Source organism: Lepidochelys kempii, chromosome 3, assembly GCF_965140285.1.
Source record: "Lepidochelys kempii isolate rLepKem1 chromosome 3, rLepKem1.hap1, whole genome shotgun sequence".
Lineage (NCBI taxonomy): Eukaryota > Metazoa > Chordata > Testudines > Cheloniidae > Lepidochelys > Lepidochelys kempii.
Window position 1 is genome coordinate 6442304 of NC_136382.1, and position 19797 is coordinate 6462100.

General features: G+C 53.1%; 1 protein-coding gene across 1 annotated transcript in view; it reads left to right on the top strand.

Moving 5' to 3' along the window:
- The first annotated feature begins 1168 nt into the window (after positions 1-1168).
- The window catches only part of LOC140908446 (L-gulonolactone oxidase), a 37852-nt gene continuing 19223 nt past the window's right edge, over positions 1169-19797 (top strand). The window contains exons 1-5 of the mRNA XM_073335535.2: positions 1169-1455; positions 6648-6749; positions 7643-7768; positions 10764-10858; positions 13092-13182. Of these exons, the coding sequence (XP_073191636.1) occupies positions 1453-1455; positions 6648-6749; positions 7643-7768; positions 10764-10858; positions 13092-13182 (417 nt within the window). The 5' untranslated portion in view covers positions 1169-1452. The remainder of the gene's footprint in view (positions 1456-6647; positions 6750-7642; positions 7769-10763; positions 10859-13091; positions 13183-19797) is intronic.

Consider the following 19797-nt stretch of genomic DNA (forward strand, 5'->3'; position numbering starts at 1 on the left):
GCCAAGCGGGCTGGGAACCCCCAACTAAGGGGAGAGAGACACTGAACTGGAGGGCCAGAGTATACCTGAGGACGGAATAATTTGGGCCCCAAATTTTCCCATGGACTGGGTGGAGTCTGTTTGAGGAGCCCTGTGAAGGAGGAAACAAGGGTGGGGCGCTGCGGTGGCACCCCTGGCCATGAGGAGGCGCTGTGGAGACAGTAAGCGGCCGACCTGGTTACATACCTAATTACCATGGAGGATCTGGGGCCTAGGCACTTTTGAAACCCTACCAGGCTCCCACCTGCACCCCGTTAAACATTGGATGCGGTGGGTACGTCTACACAGAAGCTGGGAGGTGTGATTCCCAGTGCCGCATATGGCAGCTCTGCTTGAGCGAGCGCCTGAAAACTGCACCGTGGCTGCCCGGTGCCCCAGGGGGCAGGTGGGATTTAACGCCAGCAGCTACCCCCTGCTGCCGCGGCCATGCCGCTATTTGTAGGCACTCGCTCCAGCAGAGCTAGCAGGTGTGTGTCCACTGGGGCTGGGAGCGCCACCTCCCGGCTGCTGTGTAGACACAGTCTAAGTGACGTGCCAAGGGTCATGCAGAGTGCCCGTGGTGGAGCCCCAGCCTTGTACTCGAACCGTTGGACTGTCCTTCTGCCAAAGCCGCCACGGAGGGCAAGGTGGCCACTCCCACGTTCCCCGAACACTGGGCACGCTGGTACCTCATGTATGGCACACTCTCCGAAAGGGTGGCCCCTGTCCGATGCTGGACAAAAGCATGCCTGGTGTCGTGTCTGTAACGGTCGGGGGACAGACCAGCCCAAAAGAGGCCCACCCGGCTTAAAACTGGCCCAGTGCCCTCCACCCTGGCCGCGTGCCGATTGAGCCAGGCAGGGGGCTAGGCCCAAGCCAACAGTGCAGGAGGAAGCATTGTTTGTGTCCTGTATCTTTTCTAGGTGGCTCCCGGAGGCAGCAGGAGGCATGAGCCAGATGCCAATCCGCTTCCTGACAGACCTGGATCTAACACGCAGGCCACCTGGGGAGGCCCCGTGCGTGGCTGGTCCACCCTCTTTGGTTCCAGCTGGCCCGGGGGGCACCAGGTCTGAGAGATCAGATCTGCCATGGTTCCCCCTGTGTCCTGGGGCCTGGCTTGCTCAGAGGAGGGCAGGGGGCAGGTTGCAGAGACAAGGCGAGTGCGGTTACTCATTAGCCCTTCTTCGCCTGGAGGAGGGAGGTGCTTTGCTGGCCAGACACTTCCCCAAACAGGTTCTGCACCCAGCCAGCCTGACTCAGCAGCTGCTCCCTGCTGCTCTTGCAAGTCGGGAGAACGGTCTCCCTACGCCCCACACTCATCTTCTTCTGCTCCATCTGGGCCCAGCCCCCCACATACCACAGCCCCCCTTCGCCTGGAGCCACAATCCAGGACCCTGCTTTGGTCAGAGACCGGACCCCAGCGAAACCAGCGCGATGGTAAGGATCTGCTCCTGGAGGAAACTGCTTCTGGCCTCTGGGAGCAGGGGTGAGGGTGAAGGGTGCGGCTCTGCAGTGCAGGAATAATCCAGGGGCAGGCGGGGGTGCAAAGCACACGGGGGGAGAGTTTTAAAATTGTAACTTGGGGGCGGGATGCAGTTGGACGAACAATGCCTCTTTGACCAACAGCCAACTTGTTGATGAAGCAAACAGGCCCCACACCCGAAACCACTTCGCTTTTGGTACCCAATGGTCAGGTTTGGGGCTCGGGAAAGCAGCATTACTTTGGGCATAAGCTTTTGCGAGTAGAAACCCACACGAAAAGCCTACCCACGAAAGCTTATGCCCAAATAAATCTGTTAGTCTTTTCGGTGCCACCAGACTCCTCATTGTTTTTGTGGATACAGACTAACACAGCGACCCCCGATACTCAGAATTATTTTGTTCTGACTGATTAGCTGGAACACGCGCGTGTTTTGAAAATGGAACATTATTGTTTAACCAAACACCGAGTTTTGGGTTCAGTTTTTGGTTTAGGTTTTTCATAGGAAAAAAAAAACATCATGGGAAAATTGAAAGCAATGAAAACTTCTGCAGAATGTCCCACCAGAACTGACTTGGCCTGGCCCTGCAGCTGTAATCCAGAGGCTGTTGGGGGCTGGGTTTGGTCAGTGGAATAAGTGCTGAGAAAGGGGGCGGGGGGGAGGACAAGCGGGGGGGGGGGGGGCCTCTGTGCTCAGCACAGGTAGTAGCAATGCAAGCAAGGCCCATGCCCTGCTGGCCACTCCCCAAGCCCCTGGTCCTGGAGGAACCCCCCCACCCCCACCCAAGGAATCTGTCTCCCCTGCAGGAGTTTGAGATAGGAGATAGCTAACTGGCTGCTTGCTAGGGGCCCCATGTGGAGAACAGACAATGCAATGACAAAGGGCCTCATTTGTACAGCCACTTCCAGACAAACTGGGTCCCCAGAGCGCAAACACAATGCTAAACTACCCATGCACTAGCAAAGGGGGTGTGGGAGTGTGTCAGGAGTGCAGCAGATGGGGAGTTGATGCAGCACGGCTGCTCTTGCACCAACAGTGCGGGGGGGGGGGGGGGAGAGGGCAGGGTCCAGGAGAGGATCTGGGCAGGGGAGCTGAAAGAGAAGTGAGGAAGCAGCCTTGGGGTTCTAATCCAGGTCTGCTGCGTGTGCCAAAGGGGGTGTCAACACTGCAGCTGGGAGCGAGCCCCCCAGCCCGGCTACACGGCCACAAAGCCACAAAGCAGTGCGCAAGCAATAGCTGGGAGGTCAGAGCCAGGGCTCTCAAGCCTGTAGAGTTGGGTGGGCTTGAGCCGCAAGGTCCGCACTAAAAGAAAAGGAGGACTTGTGGCACCTCAGAGACTAAGAAATTTATTTGAGCATAAGCTTTCGTGAGCTACATCTGATGAAGTGAGCTGTAGCTCACGAAAGCTTATGCTCAAATAAATTGGTCAGTCTCTAAGGTGCCACAAGTCGTCCTTTTCTTTTTGCGACTACAGACTAACACGGCTGCTACTCTTAAAGGTCCGCACTGTGATTGCTAGCAAGAGTCTGACTACCTAGGCTGGGAGGCTCCGCCCACCTGCAATGAAGACAGACCCTGGCTTTCCTCCCTTGTAATGCTGGGATAGTGATCAATGGCTCCATGTCTAGTTGGCAGCCGGTGTCAAGTGGAGTGCCCCAGGGGTCGGTCCTGGGGCCGGTTTTGTTCAATATCTTCATAAATGATCTGGAGGATGGTGTGGATTGCACTCTCAGCAAATTTGCAGATGATACTAAACTGGGAGGAGTGGTAGATACGCTGGAGGGGAGGGATAGGATACAGAGGGACCTAGACAAATTGGAGGATTGGGCCAAAAGAAATCTGATGAGGTTCAATAAGGATAAGTGCAGGGTCCTGCACTTAGGACGGAAGAACCCAATGCACAGCTACAGACTAGGGACCGAATGGCTAGGCAGCAGTTCTGCGGAAAAGGACCTAGGGGTGACAGTGGACGAGAAGCTGGATGTGAGTCAGCAGTGTGCCCTTGTTGCCAAGAAGGCCAATGGCATTTTGGGATGTATAAGTAGGGGCATAGCGAGCAGATCGAGGGACGTGATCGTTCCCCTCTATTCGACATTGGTGAGGCCTCATCTGGAGTACTGTGTCCAGTTTTGGGCCCCACACTACAAGAAGGATGTGGATAAATTGGAGAGAGTCCAGCGAAGGGCAACAAAACTGATTAGGGGTCTGGAACACATGAGTTATGAGGAGAGGCTGAGGGAGCTGGGATTGTTTAGTCTGCAGAAGAGAAGAATGAGGGGGGATTTGATAGCTGCTTTCAACTACCTGAGAGGTGGTTCCAGAGAGGATGGTTCTAGACTATTCTCAGTGGTAGATGAGGACAGGACAAGGAGTAATGGTCTCATGTTGCAGTGGGGGAGGTTTAGGTTGGATATTAGGAAAAACTTTTTCACTAGGAGGGTGGTGAAACACTGGAATGCGTTAAGTAGGGAGGTGGTGGAATCTCCTTCCTTAGAAGTTTTTAAGGTCAGGCTTGACAATTGGGGATTGGTCCTGCTTTGAGCAGGGGGTTGGACTAGATGACCTCCTGAGGTCCCTTCCAACCCTGATATTCTATGATTCTATGATTCTATGAAAAGGATCCCTCTCAGGTCTAAGCTGTGGGGATGTCTAGGAGAAGGGCAGGGGAGAGGGAGATGACCATGCCTTGCAAATCCAAGAGTTGCGATTCCAGATCCGGCTGGCCTGGGCCACGCTGGCTTTTCATGGTGCCCATTTGACGAGGGATTTCCCTGTGGATGGCCCATTTCCCCAGCAGGAGCAGCAATCTCGCTGGCATTAAGGACTCTGCGTGGCCGAGCCTCCCAGGCTATGCCCAGGCGCTGGCTCAGCTTTGAGCCCAAGTCCCTTTCCGTTCACACACACATCAGGCTGACTCGGGCCAGCGAGCACCCAGGGTGTGGCTCCTCAGTCCTGGCTGGGGCATGGGTCAGAGCTGAGCCCTGCTGTGACTCGGGTCCACGCCCTGTCCTTGAGCAGTGTGGACACAGGCCCGAGTCAGAAGGTGGGCGGAGCACAGAGGGACGCGCTAACACAGGTGTGAGACCCGGCTCCAGCGAATGGAAACCCAGGCTCACAATGCAGCCTGGACACTCAAGTGCAGGCGCGGAAATGCCGAGTCCACAAGCCTGGATCGGGCAGCCCCGGGTTTACAAAGAGTGTGGATGCTCCCCCAGGGAGCTGGGTGGCCGTACAGAGGGTTGCGGCTGCAGTTAGAGAGCCGTTTACAAAGGGGCAGCCAGGGATTGCCTGCTGCTGGGCAGTGGAGGGCCGGGGGGGGGGGGGGGGGATATCTGGCGTTCCTGTGGCTGGGCGAGCTGTGGTCAGCTCCACTCTGCTTCTGGGCGCCCAGGAGCAGGACCTGCAGCTGCCTGCGCCTTTGCCGCTTTGTAACGCGTTTCTTCTCCGAAGCCCGAGGAGACAGCTCCACACCCGTGTCCAAGTCTGATCCTGTCCGAGCCCCTAGGCATGGACTTGGGCAGCTTGGGCTGTCGGGTAGGAGGGGAGCAGGGTGGGGGCTCTGCATGGGGATCGGGGGCAGTCAGGGTGTCAGGGATAGGAGGGGAGTGGAGTGGATGCTCTGTGTAGGGAGCGGGGGAGTGTTTGGCATAAGGGGGGAGCGGGGTGGGTGCTGAGCATGGGGAGCAGGAGGGTAGTTGGGGTGTCAGGGATAGGAGGGAAGTGGAGTGGATATTCTGCGTAGGGAGCGGGGGAGTGTTTGGGGTAGGAGGGGAGCAGGGTGGGGGCTGAGCATGGGGATCTGGTGGCAGTCAGGGTGTCAGAGATAGGAGGGGAGTGGAGTGGATGCTCTGTGTAGGGAGCAGGGGAGTGTTTGGCATAAGGGGGGAGCGGGGTGGGGGCTGAGCATGGGGAGCAGGAGGGTAGTTGGGGTGTCCGGGATAGGAGGGGAGTGGGGTGGATGTTCTGCGCAGGGAGCAGGGCAGTGTTTGGGGTAGCAGGGGAGCAGGGTGGGGGCTGAGCATGGGGATCTGGCGGCAGTCAGGGTGTCAGAGATAGGAGGGGAGCGGGGTGGATGCTCTGCATAGGGAGCGGGGGAGTGTTTGGGGTAGGAGGGGAGCAGGGTCGGGTCTCTGCACAGGGAGCAGTCGGGGTGTCCGGGATAGGAGGGGAGTGGGGTGGATGCTCTGCATAGGGAGCAGGGGAGTGTTTGGGGTAGGAGGGGAGCAGGGTTGGGGCTGAGCATGGGGAGCATTTGCCAGCATTTCTCTGGAGTTTTCCCTGCTCCCGCAGCCATGCTAGACGTGGGACCCCATCGTGGGACCCCATCATGCTGCTTCTGCTGGGTGTGTTGAAGTCCCTCCCTTTGACCCTGTTTGGACACAGGGCTGGCGAGAGGCGCTGGATTGACAGTCCCTGAAGTTCCCCGGAAGCTGTTCAGCTGAGATAGCTGAGTGATCCCCACCCGTTGGAGTGGCCAACTCGGCGAGGAGACGGTGGTACACTCTCCTGTCCAAAGCCCAGTGCTAGTCCCCATCGGCAGCGCTGGGCTCTAGGCGTTAGGTGGAGGCCATCCGTGCCCTGCACGTGGCCTGGCTTCTGCACAGCCCTCAAAGGGTGATTACCAGGGGCTGTTCGTCGCTCCGGATCTGACCTGCAAAGGCAGGCTGGGTAGCTGGGTATACTGATCCCATTGTCCCCTCTCCTCTGGTTTTGACCATTGATTGGTGCTGTCAAGGGAACATAGGAACTGCCAGACAGCATCAGACCCAAGGTCCACCTAGCCCAGTGTCCTCTCTCTGACAGTGGCCAGTAGCAGAGACTTCAGAGGAAGAAGTAAGAAACCCCACAGTATGTGCTTATGGGATAATCTGCCCCCATATAGGTCACATCCTGGTTTCTCATAATTAGAGACTGGCATAAGCCCTAAAGCGTGAGGTCCAATAACGAATATCCCTTCCAGAATTCCGTTGTCATTAATTATGATCATTCTGGATATGCCTGATATCCATATCCATATTCAGATCCTTTTGCAACGTTGTTCAGTTCTTTACCTCAATAACTTCCTGTGGCAGGGAGTTCCACAGTTTAATCGCATGTTATGTGGAAAAAATCATTCCCTTTGTCAGGTTTGATTTGTTTTTGTCCTAGGTTCACGGCCAGGGAGGGGTCAAGTTCCAAAACTGGGCCAGGACCTATGGATCCTCTCCAGAACTGTACTTCCAGCCAACATCGGTGGAGGAGATCAAAGAGGTAAGAAGGAAGTTTCGATCGTATGGTCCGTTGGAATAAAAAGCCAAGGCAGAATTGGTAGGTGGAAGGCTCAGGGCTGAGGTTTCCTCCCTTCCTTCTGAGTACCAACCCAGCCCTCACCAGGAAAGCAAAATAACCACCGAAGCCTCCAAAGTACAGAGCATGAGCATCTTCTCTGACAGCTACCCTTAGAGATTCCAAGGCCAGAAGGGATCGCAGTGATCATCTAGTTTGGCCTCCCGTATAGCAAAGGCCAGAGACCTGCCCCACAATAATTCCCAGAGCAGAGCTTTTAGAAGAACATCCAGTCTTGATCGAAACATTGTCAGTGATGGAGAATCCGCCTGCAGCTTCTTAGAACCGTCCCTCTCTCTGATTGGAACTAACAATAGGAGGAGGAGGGGAGGAGAATCTGTACTCCAAAGCAGAACAGCCTTTTTAGACTCAGGGTGAAATCCTGGGGGACTCAACACGAGGTCTAGGCACCACTTCAGTCCATTTAAGGGGTGCCGAAACCTCAGGCTGGCCATCTGCATGTGGTGGATTTCACCCCTAGGGGTGGTCAGGGTAAATACACCAGTTACTGCCCCTTGGAGAATGACTAGCTAGATTTTATTTTACTGGGTGCATATGCGTTAGCAACTTTGCTCTGTTTATTCCCCTGTGCTGTGGTAAAGCTTTGCTCCCTCTAGTGGCTGGAGGCCTAGGGAGGACAGCAGTGTTACCACAAACGCTTGCTGTGTTCTATTGTCATCCAGCTCAAATGGTCTCACTGCTACTCTTGTACACAAGCGTCCTGGGTTCGAGTCCCGCGGGCAACTGATTCTCCATGTGCTCAGGACTCAGAGTGCCTTGGAAGAGCAGCCGGCACTCACAGTGTGATGTCTTTACAGATTTTGGATTTGGCCAGGCAGCGGAGTAAGAGGGTGAAGGTGGTCGGTGGTGGACATTCCCCTTCGGACATCGCCTGCACGGATGACTTCATGGTTCAAATGGGGAAGATGAACAAGATCCTCAAGGTACTGTACGTCCCTGCTTTGCCAGGCTCTGGGATCTCCCCAAGGTGTTACGGGTTGGGGACACATTGGTGTAACGTTCCTACAAATGCAAATCGGTAATTATTGTGCATCATAGTAGTAACAATAACAGTGAGAGCTGATCAAAAAAGGAGAAGGGGGGGAATCACCAAAAAAAATTAACATTTTATCCCATTTGGAATTTTGGGGAAGAAAACCTCAAATTTTGAAATGTCCCAAAATAAAGAACTTTCAGGCAACTCTCCAACTGGTCAAAAAAACAGGGGTGCAGGAGGAAATTAGCAAAAGTATCCTCAAAATTGTGCCTCATTTTAAACTCTAGATTCAAAACATTATGACCAGCTGTATGTAGTAATAAAGTAGTGTTGCTTTAATCTGTGCTTTGCTCTTATACACACTTCACAATCAACATAAGAACGGCCACGCTGGGTTAGACCAATAGTCCATCTAGCCCAGTATCCTGTCTTCCGACAGTGGCCAATGCCAGGTGCCCCAGAGGGAATGAACAGAACAGGTAATAGAGTGATCCATCCCCTCTCACCCATTCCCAGCTTCTGGCAAACAGAAGCTAGGACAGCATCCCTGCCCATCCTGGGTAGTAGCCATTGATGGACCTATCCTCCATGAACTTATCTAGTTCTTTTTTGAACCCTGTTATAGTCTTGGTCTTCACAACATCCTCTGGCAAGGAGTTCCACAGGTTGACTGTGCGTTGTGTGAAGAAATATGTCCTTTGGTTTGTTTTAAATCTGCTGCCTATTAATTTCATTTGATGACCCCTAGTTCTAGTGCTATGAGAAGGAGTAAATAACACTTCCTTATTTACTTTCTCTACACAAGTCATGATTTTATAGACCTCTGTTATATCCCCCTTTAATCGTCTCTTTTCCAAGCTGACAAGTCCCAGTCTTATTAATCGCTTCTCAGACGGAAGCCGTTCCATACGCCTCGACATTTTTGTTGCCCTTTTCTGTACCTTGTCCAATTCCAATATATCTTTTTTGAGATGGAGCGACTGCATCTGCACACAGTATTCAAGATGTGGGTGTACCATGGGTTTATATAGAGGCAATATGATATTTTCTGTCTTATTATCTCTCCCTTTCCTAATGATTCCCAACATTCTGTTTGCTTTTTTGGCTGCTGCTGCACACTGATTTCTACTCCCCTTCCCTCCAGCTCTTCGCTATGGCAGGGCAGGGGGCAGGTTGTACCTGTCTGGGGCCTGGCACTGACAGATTGTGACAACTGGAGGTGGGTGGCCCCACAGTGAACACTGCTAATTCCAAGCTAATAAATCACCAGAGCTCAGTCATTACCGATAATCAGCTGCGGCTTTTAATTACAGGCAAGGCCTGTTCCCTGACGGCTTTTGCTCTTAGGGACTGAAATAAATAGCTTGCAAGGTTAATGAATGGGCTGTGGAACTGGAGGGGTGGAAGCATCTCGGTTAGCCTGGCTGAGCAGTGACAGCAGGGCTCACAGGGCATGGGCATGAGCCAGAATAGACGGTGTCCCCAAGCAGAGCAAGGGTCCGGGGGGCACAAGCGGGTCAGTGCACAGGGTGGGGGCAGAGGCGTTAAGTCCTGTAGAGCACAAGCTGGAATGGTTTGGGTGGGTCAGGCAAGTCCCAGGTGGCTGGATTTTTCTCCGTACTGCAAAGTGGTCCGATTCTGAGCAAGGTTGGAGAAAGGGAAAGGACTGGAGCTGCAGGGGGGTTGCCGGTCAGGGCCGAGGTGCATTGGCAGAGCTAGGGGATGAAAATGTGGGTTGGCACAGCAAGGAGGCTGCCGGCCAAGGCCGAGGTGCATTGGCAGAGCTAAGGGAGGAAGATCTGGGCTGGAAGAGCATTGGCTCCAGCAACATGGCTCTCTGCACCATCTCCCCTTTGCATATTGGTCCATGCTAAATCCCTTGGATTCATCTCCTGGGGTGTTTTACTTGGGAAGCTTCAGGATGTGTAGCTCAGAGGCTGGGGTCAAACCACAATAATCCCAGTGGAGGTGCTCTGCGAGGAGCCTGGATTCATTGCATAGTCACACCGGTGACTGCCGAGTAGGCATGTTGTCCACGTTTACCTTCTACCAGCAGCATCTTCAGGAAAGGGAAGGTGTCCTGCTTGGCTCTTGGTCCATTTGTGACCTTGGCCAGGAGCTTGTCTTGTTGAGAGATAAAGTGAAGGACATGAGGAGTCATTCCCTCCAGGCATTGTCCTGCTTTGGAAGTTGAGGATGGTGTATAAGGTCTTGAATTCCTATTTCTGGAAATATCAGAAGAGCTGCTTTTTCTCTGGGGCCTCTGGCTGGAAGCAGAAATGCAGGGTCACCTGAGAATACAACAATTGGGGGAGACAAGATACCTTATCTCAACTTCTGGTCATCTTGAGAGTTTGGCTCAAGTCTTTGTCTAAAGTTCAGGTGGGTTCTTGTCCTATGAAGCGGTTCCAAGCCTGGAGTCCCCTCTGTTCATGGAGCTGGCAGAGCGTTAGGGCAAGCTTCCCCCCACCCCTCTCCCACACACACCCATCCCTCCCCAGACACAGTGGGCTTCAACAGCAAGGACCTCTCTGTAGACACGGGAAGGTGGGTCCACACTCCGTGGCACATTTGAGACTCTCAAGGAGGCCAGCTGGGGCCAGCTGTGCTGGTGGGATTTCTGCTGGGGACACTTGTCCTCTAGGACCTGGAATGAGACACATCCGCTCATAGGCCACCAAGGAGCCAATTTGCAATCGCTGCCTAGCTGGGCCAGGTTCTGACTCGCAGCCCAGACATGGAACGCTATGTATCACCTCACATTCCTCTCACCAAACAGAACCCAACCAACCACCTCGGTTTGGCTTTCGCCTTCCAGTTCTATACAGCCACCTAGCAAGGGGGTTGATTCTCAGTGCGAATTGTGCCCAGAGGTGGTGACAAGCAGCAGGGAGCTTCTCTCTAGGCCATGAATACAAGTCCTCAGAGCTTATCTCTTGCAGGTGGATGAAGAGAAGAGGCAAGTGATGGTGGAAGCGGGAATCCTCCTGTCTGATCTAAACGTCGAGCTGAGCAAGTATGGGTTGGCCCTGGCCAAGTAAGTGAGCTGTTTGCTGTTTCAGTGTTATTCAGGACAACCTTAATGCTTTTAGGAGTACTTGTGGCACCTTAGAGACTAACAAATTTATTTGAGCATAAGCTTTCGTGAAGTGAGCTGTAGCTCACGAAAGCTTATGCTCAAATAAATAAGCGAGCTGTAGCTCACAAAAGCTCATGCTCAAATAAATTTGTTAGTCTCTAAAGTGCCACAAGTCCTCCTTTTCTTTTTGAGGATACAGACTAACACGGCTGCTACTCTGAAACCTGTCTTAATGCTTTTCTGATCTTTGGACTCCTTCATTGCCCCAAGCCAGGATCTAGAGCTTGTCTACACAGGGAAAGTTACCGGGATAAGCGAAACTGAAAAAAGGCTCTCTTATTCCGGAATAAGAGTCCACATGGTAATTATATCAGTAAACTTCCCTGTATAGACAAGACTTTACTTACACACTGTATTGTTCAACAGCATGCCCAAGATCAATGATTTATCTTACTTGGCTCTAAACTGGCAATAGATTTCCCTGCTGGGAGTTCAGGACATGGGGAAGAGATTCCCAATAGATGGCTCTTCAGTCTAGGAGATGAAGGCCTAACATGAGCTGATGGCTAGAAGTTGAAGCCAGACAAATTCAGACTAGAAAAGGGGCAAGATTTTAAGAGTGACTGTAAATAGCCACTGGAACAACTTACCTAGGGGCAGGGTCTATAGCGGAAGTCTTTAACTCACGAGCGGAAGTCTATTTCTAAAAGATGAGCTATAGCTCAACCAGAAGTTATGGACTTGAAGTAGAAGTTTAGTGAACCCCTCCTCAAAGCCTTTTAAAAACAGTCACTGTTAGAAAGGTCTGTAGATTTAAAATGTGGAGGCCATGTGGGTCATACCAGATATGTGAATTTCACTGACACTATTAGAGAGCATACTCTTTAATCACTGGGTAACTGAATCGATTGATTCCTCGGTCATTCGGAGTTTACGCTGCAGTAAATCCGGGCTCCTGGGGACGGACTGAACAGGATGCTCGCCGGGCCTTGGATAGGGTTTCAAAAAGACATGCCTCAGGGGCGTGACAAAGAGGGTAATTGCAGAAGTAAACGATCCGTTTTGTGTGGTCACCGTGCATTGTGTTGGGCGCACGTCTGGGGTGCACGTTTCTGTCCCCGTCATGCAGCCTGACATATTTACAGCCTGCACTCGCTTGGGCTTGGAAGAGCAAAAGAGTCACAAGTTTATTGTTTATTTGTTCTCTTGTACGAGCCCCAAGCGAGATCAGGCCACCGTTGTAGAAGCGCTGTAGAGACCCGTCGTGAGTGACAGTCCCTGTCCCAAAGACTGTACACTCTGTAATGATGTAGTTCCCGAGGCGTACCAGGAATACTCTAGTTATTACTTAGTCTTGTCTTGAAAGCAGGGGACTGGACTAGGTGACCTATCGAGGTCCTACTTCTAGCATTAGAGATTTGTGCTATGGCTGAATTTTCACCCAGTGTTTCCCCATAGCACGTGGGAAAATAAACACGAGAGGGTTTAGTGGTCCATTGCAAACCAATTCCAACCATGTGCCTCACTCAGAATTACATCCCAGGTTAAGGTCTCCCCATTGCCTGGATTTCCTGCGTCTTGCCCAGTAACAGCCAGTGGCCTGGCGGTCGGCGCGCTGGGGCTGCGGGTCCCTTCCCCCTGCGCTGTCCCAGCACGCTGCGTTCCAGCTGGGCTCAGCCAGGGAAGCAGCTCCCCGTTAGCGGAGCTGACCTGCAGGTTACCCCGGTAGCAGGGGATCTCGGATGCTGGCAGGGAAGGTGGACCAGGGGCGTGGGTCCCATTTCAACTGGTGTCATATGAACATGCCTCCTCAGTGCCCAGAAGCAGTCAGGGCTCGACCTGTCCCATGCACAAGTCCCACATGCCTGAAACTGGGTCCGTGCCGTGGATCTGGGGAATGGGTGATGTTCCCTGAGATCAGCCTAAGGCCCTGGGAGAGCATCAAAGGGACTGTCTTGAATCGGAGTGTCAGGCCCATGTCTGGACCCCCTGCCCACCAGCCTGTGATCTCAGCACGGTTTGATACGAAGCAGCGGGTGCATTACATTGGCTTGGCACATCCTGATCTGGGACAGCTGGCAATTAACGGCCCTCGTTCTGGGTGTCACATTAATCAATATCGTCTCAAGAGACACGTCTGGGAACAACAACCACAACTAACTGCCGATGACGTTTCTTTGTCTGTGTGCAGCTTAGGAGCTGTTTCGGAAGTGGCGGCCGCTGGGGTTATTGGAACGGGGACACACAACACGGGCATCAAACATGGCATCTTGCCCACCCAGGTAAGGCCCGGAGCTGGCGGAATGAGGGCTGGCTGGGGAACCAGAATGCTGTTGGGTGAGAAGTTTCAGAATAGGTTTGGTTGAAAAAGAGCTCTTTGGGGAGAGAGGGAGACCCCCAGGGGGTAGGACGCGCTCACCTGGCCTGTGACAGACCCCGAGTCAAGTGCCGGAGCTGAATCAGGCAGGGCAGGGCCTTGAACCCGTAACTAGGCCGGGAAGAGCTTGCCTGGCCCCTTTCAAGTCAGACACAGGATGCTGTTTATCCCCCACTACAAACCATCTCAGAATTCACAGCTCAGGGTCCAGTTCGTCTGCTCAGCCCCCAGCCTCCGAGGGAGGAAACTCCCTGAGGCTGCACTGCCCGCAAAGGGGGTCTCTGCTCACGGCCCCCGGCAGATGGCGGGTTTTCCCCAGTGTCAAGTGAGCTGATGCCTTCCTCCCCAGGGCTGGAATATTGCACACACCCCGAACCCCAACCCCGTCCTGCCCCCCAGCCCTGCTGCTGCTTTCAGTCCCTGAACAGGGAGAAGTGGGAGGGGTTAGTAACAAACGCTTGGTCCTTTCATGCCCTTCACCTCCCAGTTCCTGGCTCCTCCTCACACCCCCGGAGAGAGGAGAGTCGACATCATTAACCCTAATCTACAGGCGGGGAAATCAGACCCAGGCAGGCGAAGTGAGGTGCCCCAGGCCGCACAACAAGTGCTGGAAGGCTGGCTCCCGCTCCTGCGCTCCGACCACTAGACCACGCTGCCGCTCCTCACCCCAGTTAGTCCTTGGCCCCCATGGGGCCGCGCTGAGCATTTTGAGAGCAGGAATTGCTTTCTGCTGGAAGTGCCACCAGAGCGTATGATGGGCACATTGCATGCCTCTCGCCAGCATGACCATCTGGCAGGATCTGGGTCTCAATGCCAGGCTAGTCTAGACAGGATTCCCCTCATGCTCTGCCCACCTGTCTTGGGCCCTGTGTTGTGGTGACCGGCTCTCTGAGCATGGCTCTCCCTGGAATGCTGAGAACAGCTTGACATGCAGACCCGGGACTGAGCACATGGTCCCCTGGATACCATGTCCTGGCCTATCACAAGGGACCTAGGGCTTTAATTCTGATCTGCTTCCGGCCAGCACAGCCTGCTGCTCCTAGACCACTAGCTTGACCCGTCCCATCCTGCATCACCCGTCACACACAGCACATTCACAGAGCCTCTATGGCCTGACATCAGCCGTGAGGATCCAATTCATGTAATGCGCCAGGCAAAGGCGCCGTCTCCGATCTTCTCTCTCTTACGCGCAGAAGGCACAGAACAGACCATACCCCTTACGGTGCCATTTAGCGCAACAGGGCTTGCCAGCTGCCTGCAGCTTATCCTAGCTGAACTGGACAAAGCCCAGGCCAGTCAGCCATAGGGAACAATCCTCCTTTAGCAGGGAATGAACTCCAGGCCCTAGCAGATCTTTTCCATCACTGACGTCTAGAGCAGCTGGAGGAATGAACTTATGCTGCTGGAGCCAGGAGGAGTCAAAGGAGTGAAAACGGCTGTTTCTTTTCACCTCTTTTACTGTTCCTCTCTCTCTCTTCCTTCCCCCGGCTCCCCAGAGTGCCCCCTGTCTTGGTAGAGGAGAAACAGGACTCGGTTTTACTGAATATAAAGGGAATGGTCTATTGGGACATGCTGCTGCTGGACACAGACGGACCCTGTGGTTCTCTCTGGCCCTTTAGCTTCCGCACCTTGTGTTGCCTGGCGTCACTAAACAGGGTCTTTCAGTCCTGGCTTGGACTCAGCAGCCATGGAAGGGACTGCTGACTATATTACACTATCCCTGCTGCTTTGTGCTGAGCGACCCACATGAGATCCCCAGGAAATGCTATGCTAAGGGTCAGGCACTGCTGGGCAGGGTCAAAGATCCAGGACCCAATCCTGCAAACCCTCTATGGGACTTCCACTGAAAGCAGCAAGAGCCCCTCTGCTTGGGAGGCACACAGGCTCAGGTCCCCTGACTGCTACATCATTAATATCTCAGAGCTCGGTACAGAATTAGCAATGCTTCCATCGTTAGATCCTAGCTGCAGAGTTAGATCCAGAGCAGACTTACCCACTTTCATCATGTCTGACAAATGCATACAAAATCAGGGCATTAAGAAATGACAAATAAGTGAAGTGATAGAGGAGCAGACTGAATGGGGCGCAGGGTGGCTGGGGATCGATATACAGCCAAGCAGCTTCTGCCTCTCGAGAACAGACATCACCAAAAATTCACAAGCAGCTGTCAAAAATTCCATAAAGTACCTGAAAAGCAAATTATAATAAGCAACAATAAATCAGCCTGTTACGGTGCAGTAAGTGGCAAGGCAAGTCTTCCCGGTGAATTTCTGCAACCACAGGACCAGCCTCCCTCCTGTCGGGAGTAGGGATGGCTGAGGTTCACCCGTGCCCAAGGTACCAGGAATTTGAACCCCTGGGAGATATTTATTTCAGTGCTTATATGGCCCTCACTGCCATAGGTATCCGACTGCCAAATTTCAAGTTCCCGCTCCTAAGCATGGGGGTACTGGAGCTTTTCAAAGAAAAGATCACTAGAATGTTTTAACACGGGCAAAACAAGTTATTTTTCCCTCGTCTCATTCTTGGAAATGGCTGAATTGTTTTGACTGAAATTTTCCAAAAAAGTTCACCCTGCAGCAGCATGTCAATGGGATGAAGTTTGGCACAGCTACTGAAAACAGGGTCTTATAATGGGAAGTGTTGAGCAACCTGAATTACTGGGCATGCTACTCGACCACCTATATTATAATATCTCTGAGCTCCTTACAAAACAGTGCTTCCAGGGCTCCATCACAGCTGCAGAGTTAGATACAGAGTGGCTCAAAATGATTCATTATGCATAAGGAAAGGCTCTGTGTCCCAAGGCCAAGCCACTAAGAACATAAGAGTTGCCAGACTGGGTCAGAGCATGGTTCATCTTGCCCAGTGTCCTGTCTCCGACAGTGGCCTGTACCAGAGCTCCTTGGGGAGTGTACAGAACATGGTGACCCTAAACCTCTGACTGCCAGAAGCTGGGTGTGGACGACAGGGGATGGACTTGGTAAATTGCCCTATTCTGTTCATTCCCTCTGAAGCACCTGGCACTGGCCACTGTCGGAAGACAGGACACTGGGCTAGATGGACCATTGGTCTGACTCAATATGGCCGTTCTTATGTTCTTAACACAATTATGGAGTTATCCACCCTGTCTTCTGCTCCCAGCTCCTGGTAATCAGAGGTTGAGGGACATCTTGAGCCTAGTGTTGCATCCCTGACTATCTTGGCTAATAGCCATTGATGGACCTATCCTCCAGGAACTTATCCAGATCTTTTTTGAACCCCGTTATACTTTGGGTCATCACAACATCCCATGGCAATGAGCTCCACAGGCTATTTGTGCGTTGTGTGCAAAAGTGCTTCCCCTGGCTTGTATTAAACCTGCTGCCGGTTAATTTCATCAGTGAAACCCTGATATTTTTATTGTGGGAAAGGTAAATAATATTTATTCATGTTTTCCACACTGTTCGTGATTTTATAGGCCTCGATCATATCCTCCCTTAGTCGTCTCTTTTCTAGGATCAACAATCCTAATCTTTTTAGTCTCTCCTCATCTGGAAGCCGTTTCATACCCTTGATCATCTTTGTTGCCCTTCTCTGAACCTTTTTCCATTCCATGGTATCCTTTTTGAAACGTGGCGACCAGAACTGGACACAGTATTCAGGGTGTGGGCACACTATGGATTTATATAGTGGCACTATGGTATTTTCTATCCCGTTTCTGATGATTACTAACATACTGATAGCCTTTGTGACTGCTGTGGCCCAATGAGTGGAAGTTTTCATAGAATTATCCATGGTGACTCCAAGATCTCTTTCTTGAGTGGTAACAGCTAATTGGACTCCATCATTTTATATGTATAATTGGGATTATCTTTTCCAATGTGCATTACTTTGCACTTATCAATGTTGAATTTCATCTGCCATTTTGTTGCCCAGTCACCAAGTTTTGTGAGATCCCTTTGTAACTCTTCACAGTCTGCTTTGGACTGAATTCTCTTGAATAGCTGTTGTATCACCTGCAAACTGTGCCACGTAACTGTTCACCCCCTTTTCCAGATCATTAGTGAATACATTGAACAGCACAAGTCCCAGTACAGATCCTTGGGTGACCTCACTGGTCACCTCCCTCCATTGTGAGCTCCAGTGAGCTCTAATCCACCTGCAGTCTGTCTGTGTAAGAGCTGCAACTTGAGCAGCAATTATATTCTGGGCACGTGGACAGAGATCCTGGAGCAACAGAACTTGGGTTCAGTAGCTTTCTAGATGATCAGCCGATCCCTTTCAGGGATTTTGCTTTAGCTCAGTATTACAGTACAAACCTCTTTGAGCCCACAGCAATACCCTGTTGTGGCTAGTAAATCTCCCCCTTGTGCACCTGTTTTGTACCCTCCACTCTTCTTTTGAACACCACAAATACCCCACCAAAAATCCCCCATCCAGAGCCAGTCACAAGGGTTTCGCTCATATTGCCACACGGTGATACTTTGCACCAGCAGGCTCGGAAATCAGACGTCGTTTTCCTGCAAGCAGGCAGGTGACAGAGCGTGGACATAAACAGCAGAAGGAAAGAGGACAGACATGGTGCTTATGTTTTTAATTTGGAAATGCAGGTCCAAAATCAACTTGGCAGCGCCATCTGCCGGAGAAAGGTCCCTTTCATATTCTGTCAGGGGGAAATTCACCCACAAGGCCTAGACAGCACTTCACTGGGCCACAGCCTCCTGCTGGCCCTTTGCTGGAAGGTGAATTCCCCTCCCAGCGCCCCTGTCCTCAGCAGCAGCTGGCACTGCTGGGTCTAGGGCCCCCTGTAGAATGAAGCATGCAAAGAGCATGGCATGTCCTTTCTGCTCACGACACCAGGAGTGGAGGCAGTATTGCCTAGTGGGTAAAGCACTGGACTGAGAGACCAGGGTTCAAATCCCAGTTTTGCCTCTGGCCTGCTGGGTGGCCTTGGACAAGGCATGTCCCCTACCCGTGCCTCAGTTTCCCAACCAGTAAAAAACTGGGGATAACGATGCTGACTCTCCCTTTGTCAAGTGCTTTGAGATCTCCTGCTGGAAGAGCTAAGGATTATTAGTTTTATGTCATCGGGCCAGGGATCGTATCATTTCCCACAAGCTAAACAGGGCTGGTGCCTGGAGGAGGGAAAACCGAGGTGCTGATATTCCAAATGGCATTGCTGTCTCTGAGCTAGTACACTCCAGCAATGCAGTGGCAGGGGGCAGGGGGCTGTTGGAGGTGCCGTCTCACGGAGGGGTTATAAAACCCAAGGTCCTGACTGTCTGTGGTCATGGAGGATCCCAGGGCTTTTCCTCACAGGATGGTGAGGCCCTAGTCCAGGGGTGGGCAAACTTTTTGGCCTGATCGGGGTTCCAAAACTGTCTGGAGGGCTGGGTAGGGAAGGCTGTGCCACCCCAAACCCTAACCGGATCCGCCCCCTCCCACTTCCTGCCACCCTGACTGCCCCCCTCAGAATCCTCGACCCATCCAACCCCACCTACTCCTTGTCCCCTGACCGCCCCATCCTGGAACCCCCCGCTACTAACCGGCCTCCCCCCAGGACCCCACTCCCATCCAACCCCCCCTGCTCCCGGACTGCCCCGACCCCAATCCACACCCCCGCCCCCTGACCGGCCCCTCAGGACCCCACCCCCTATCCAACCCCCCCTCTAAAGCCCCTTTCAGAATGCGGCCCTGTGAACACGGGCGGAGGACTCGGGAGGACCAGGCAGCCGCGCAGCCGGAGAGAAGCAGCGGTTTCCCCTTCAAAGCACTGCTTCTCTCCGGCCGGCTGCGCGGCTGCCTGGTCCTCCTGAATCCTCCGCCCGCGTTCGCTGTGCTCCCGCCACCCGCACTGCCCGCCTGCTCCCCTGTGGCTGCCTCCACCGGGGAGCCTCCCTCCTTGCTCTCCCCTGCCCCCGCAGTGCAGCCCCCTCCCACGCTGGCAGCACGGCGAGCTGAGGCTGCGGGGGAGGGGGGAAAGCAGGGCCGGGGGCGAGCCTCCCCGGCTGGGAGCTCAGGGGCTGGGCAGGATGGTCCCGCAGGCCGAATGTGGCCCGCGGGCTATAGTTTGCCCACCTCTGCCCTAGTCAGATTCCAAATGATGCAGTTAAAATCCCCCTGCAGGCTCAGCTGGATACAACAACCCGCTTCACTTCCTGTCCTAAAGCGTCGGGCAGTGTTAACAGGAGTTATTATAAAGCCTTCCATGCCACCAGGGCCTGCCCGTCAATAGGCCACGTGTGCTAGGGAGTTCCCTGGCTGCATTGCCAGACCCAGCAGCTGTCCAATCTCACAAGGCCCCCGCAAGGCAGGGCAGTGCTACGGTCCCCATGGAACAGATGGGGAAACAGAGGCACGGAAAGGCCAAGGCCCAGCTTTTGAAAGGTCATTAGACACCTGGGACCTTGTTATATTAGGCCAAAGCCTCATTACTACTTTTTTCTGAGCCTAAGGCATTTTATAGGCTACGCCCCTGACTCCCATTGATCTTGATGCGAGTCAGGCACCTAAGCACCTTTAAGGATCCAGGTTTAAG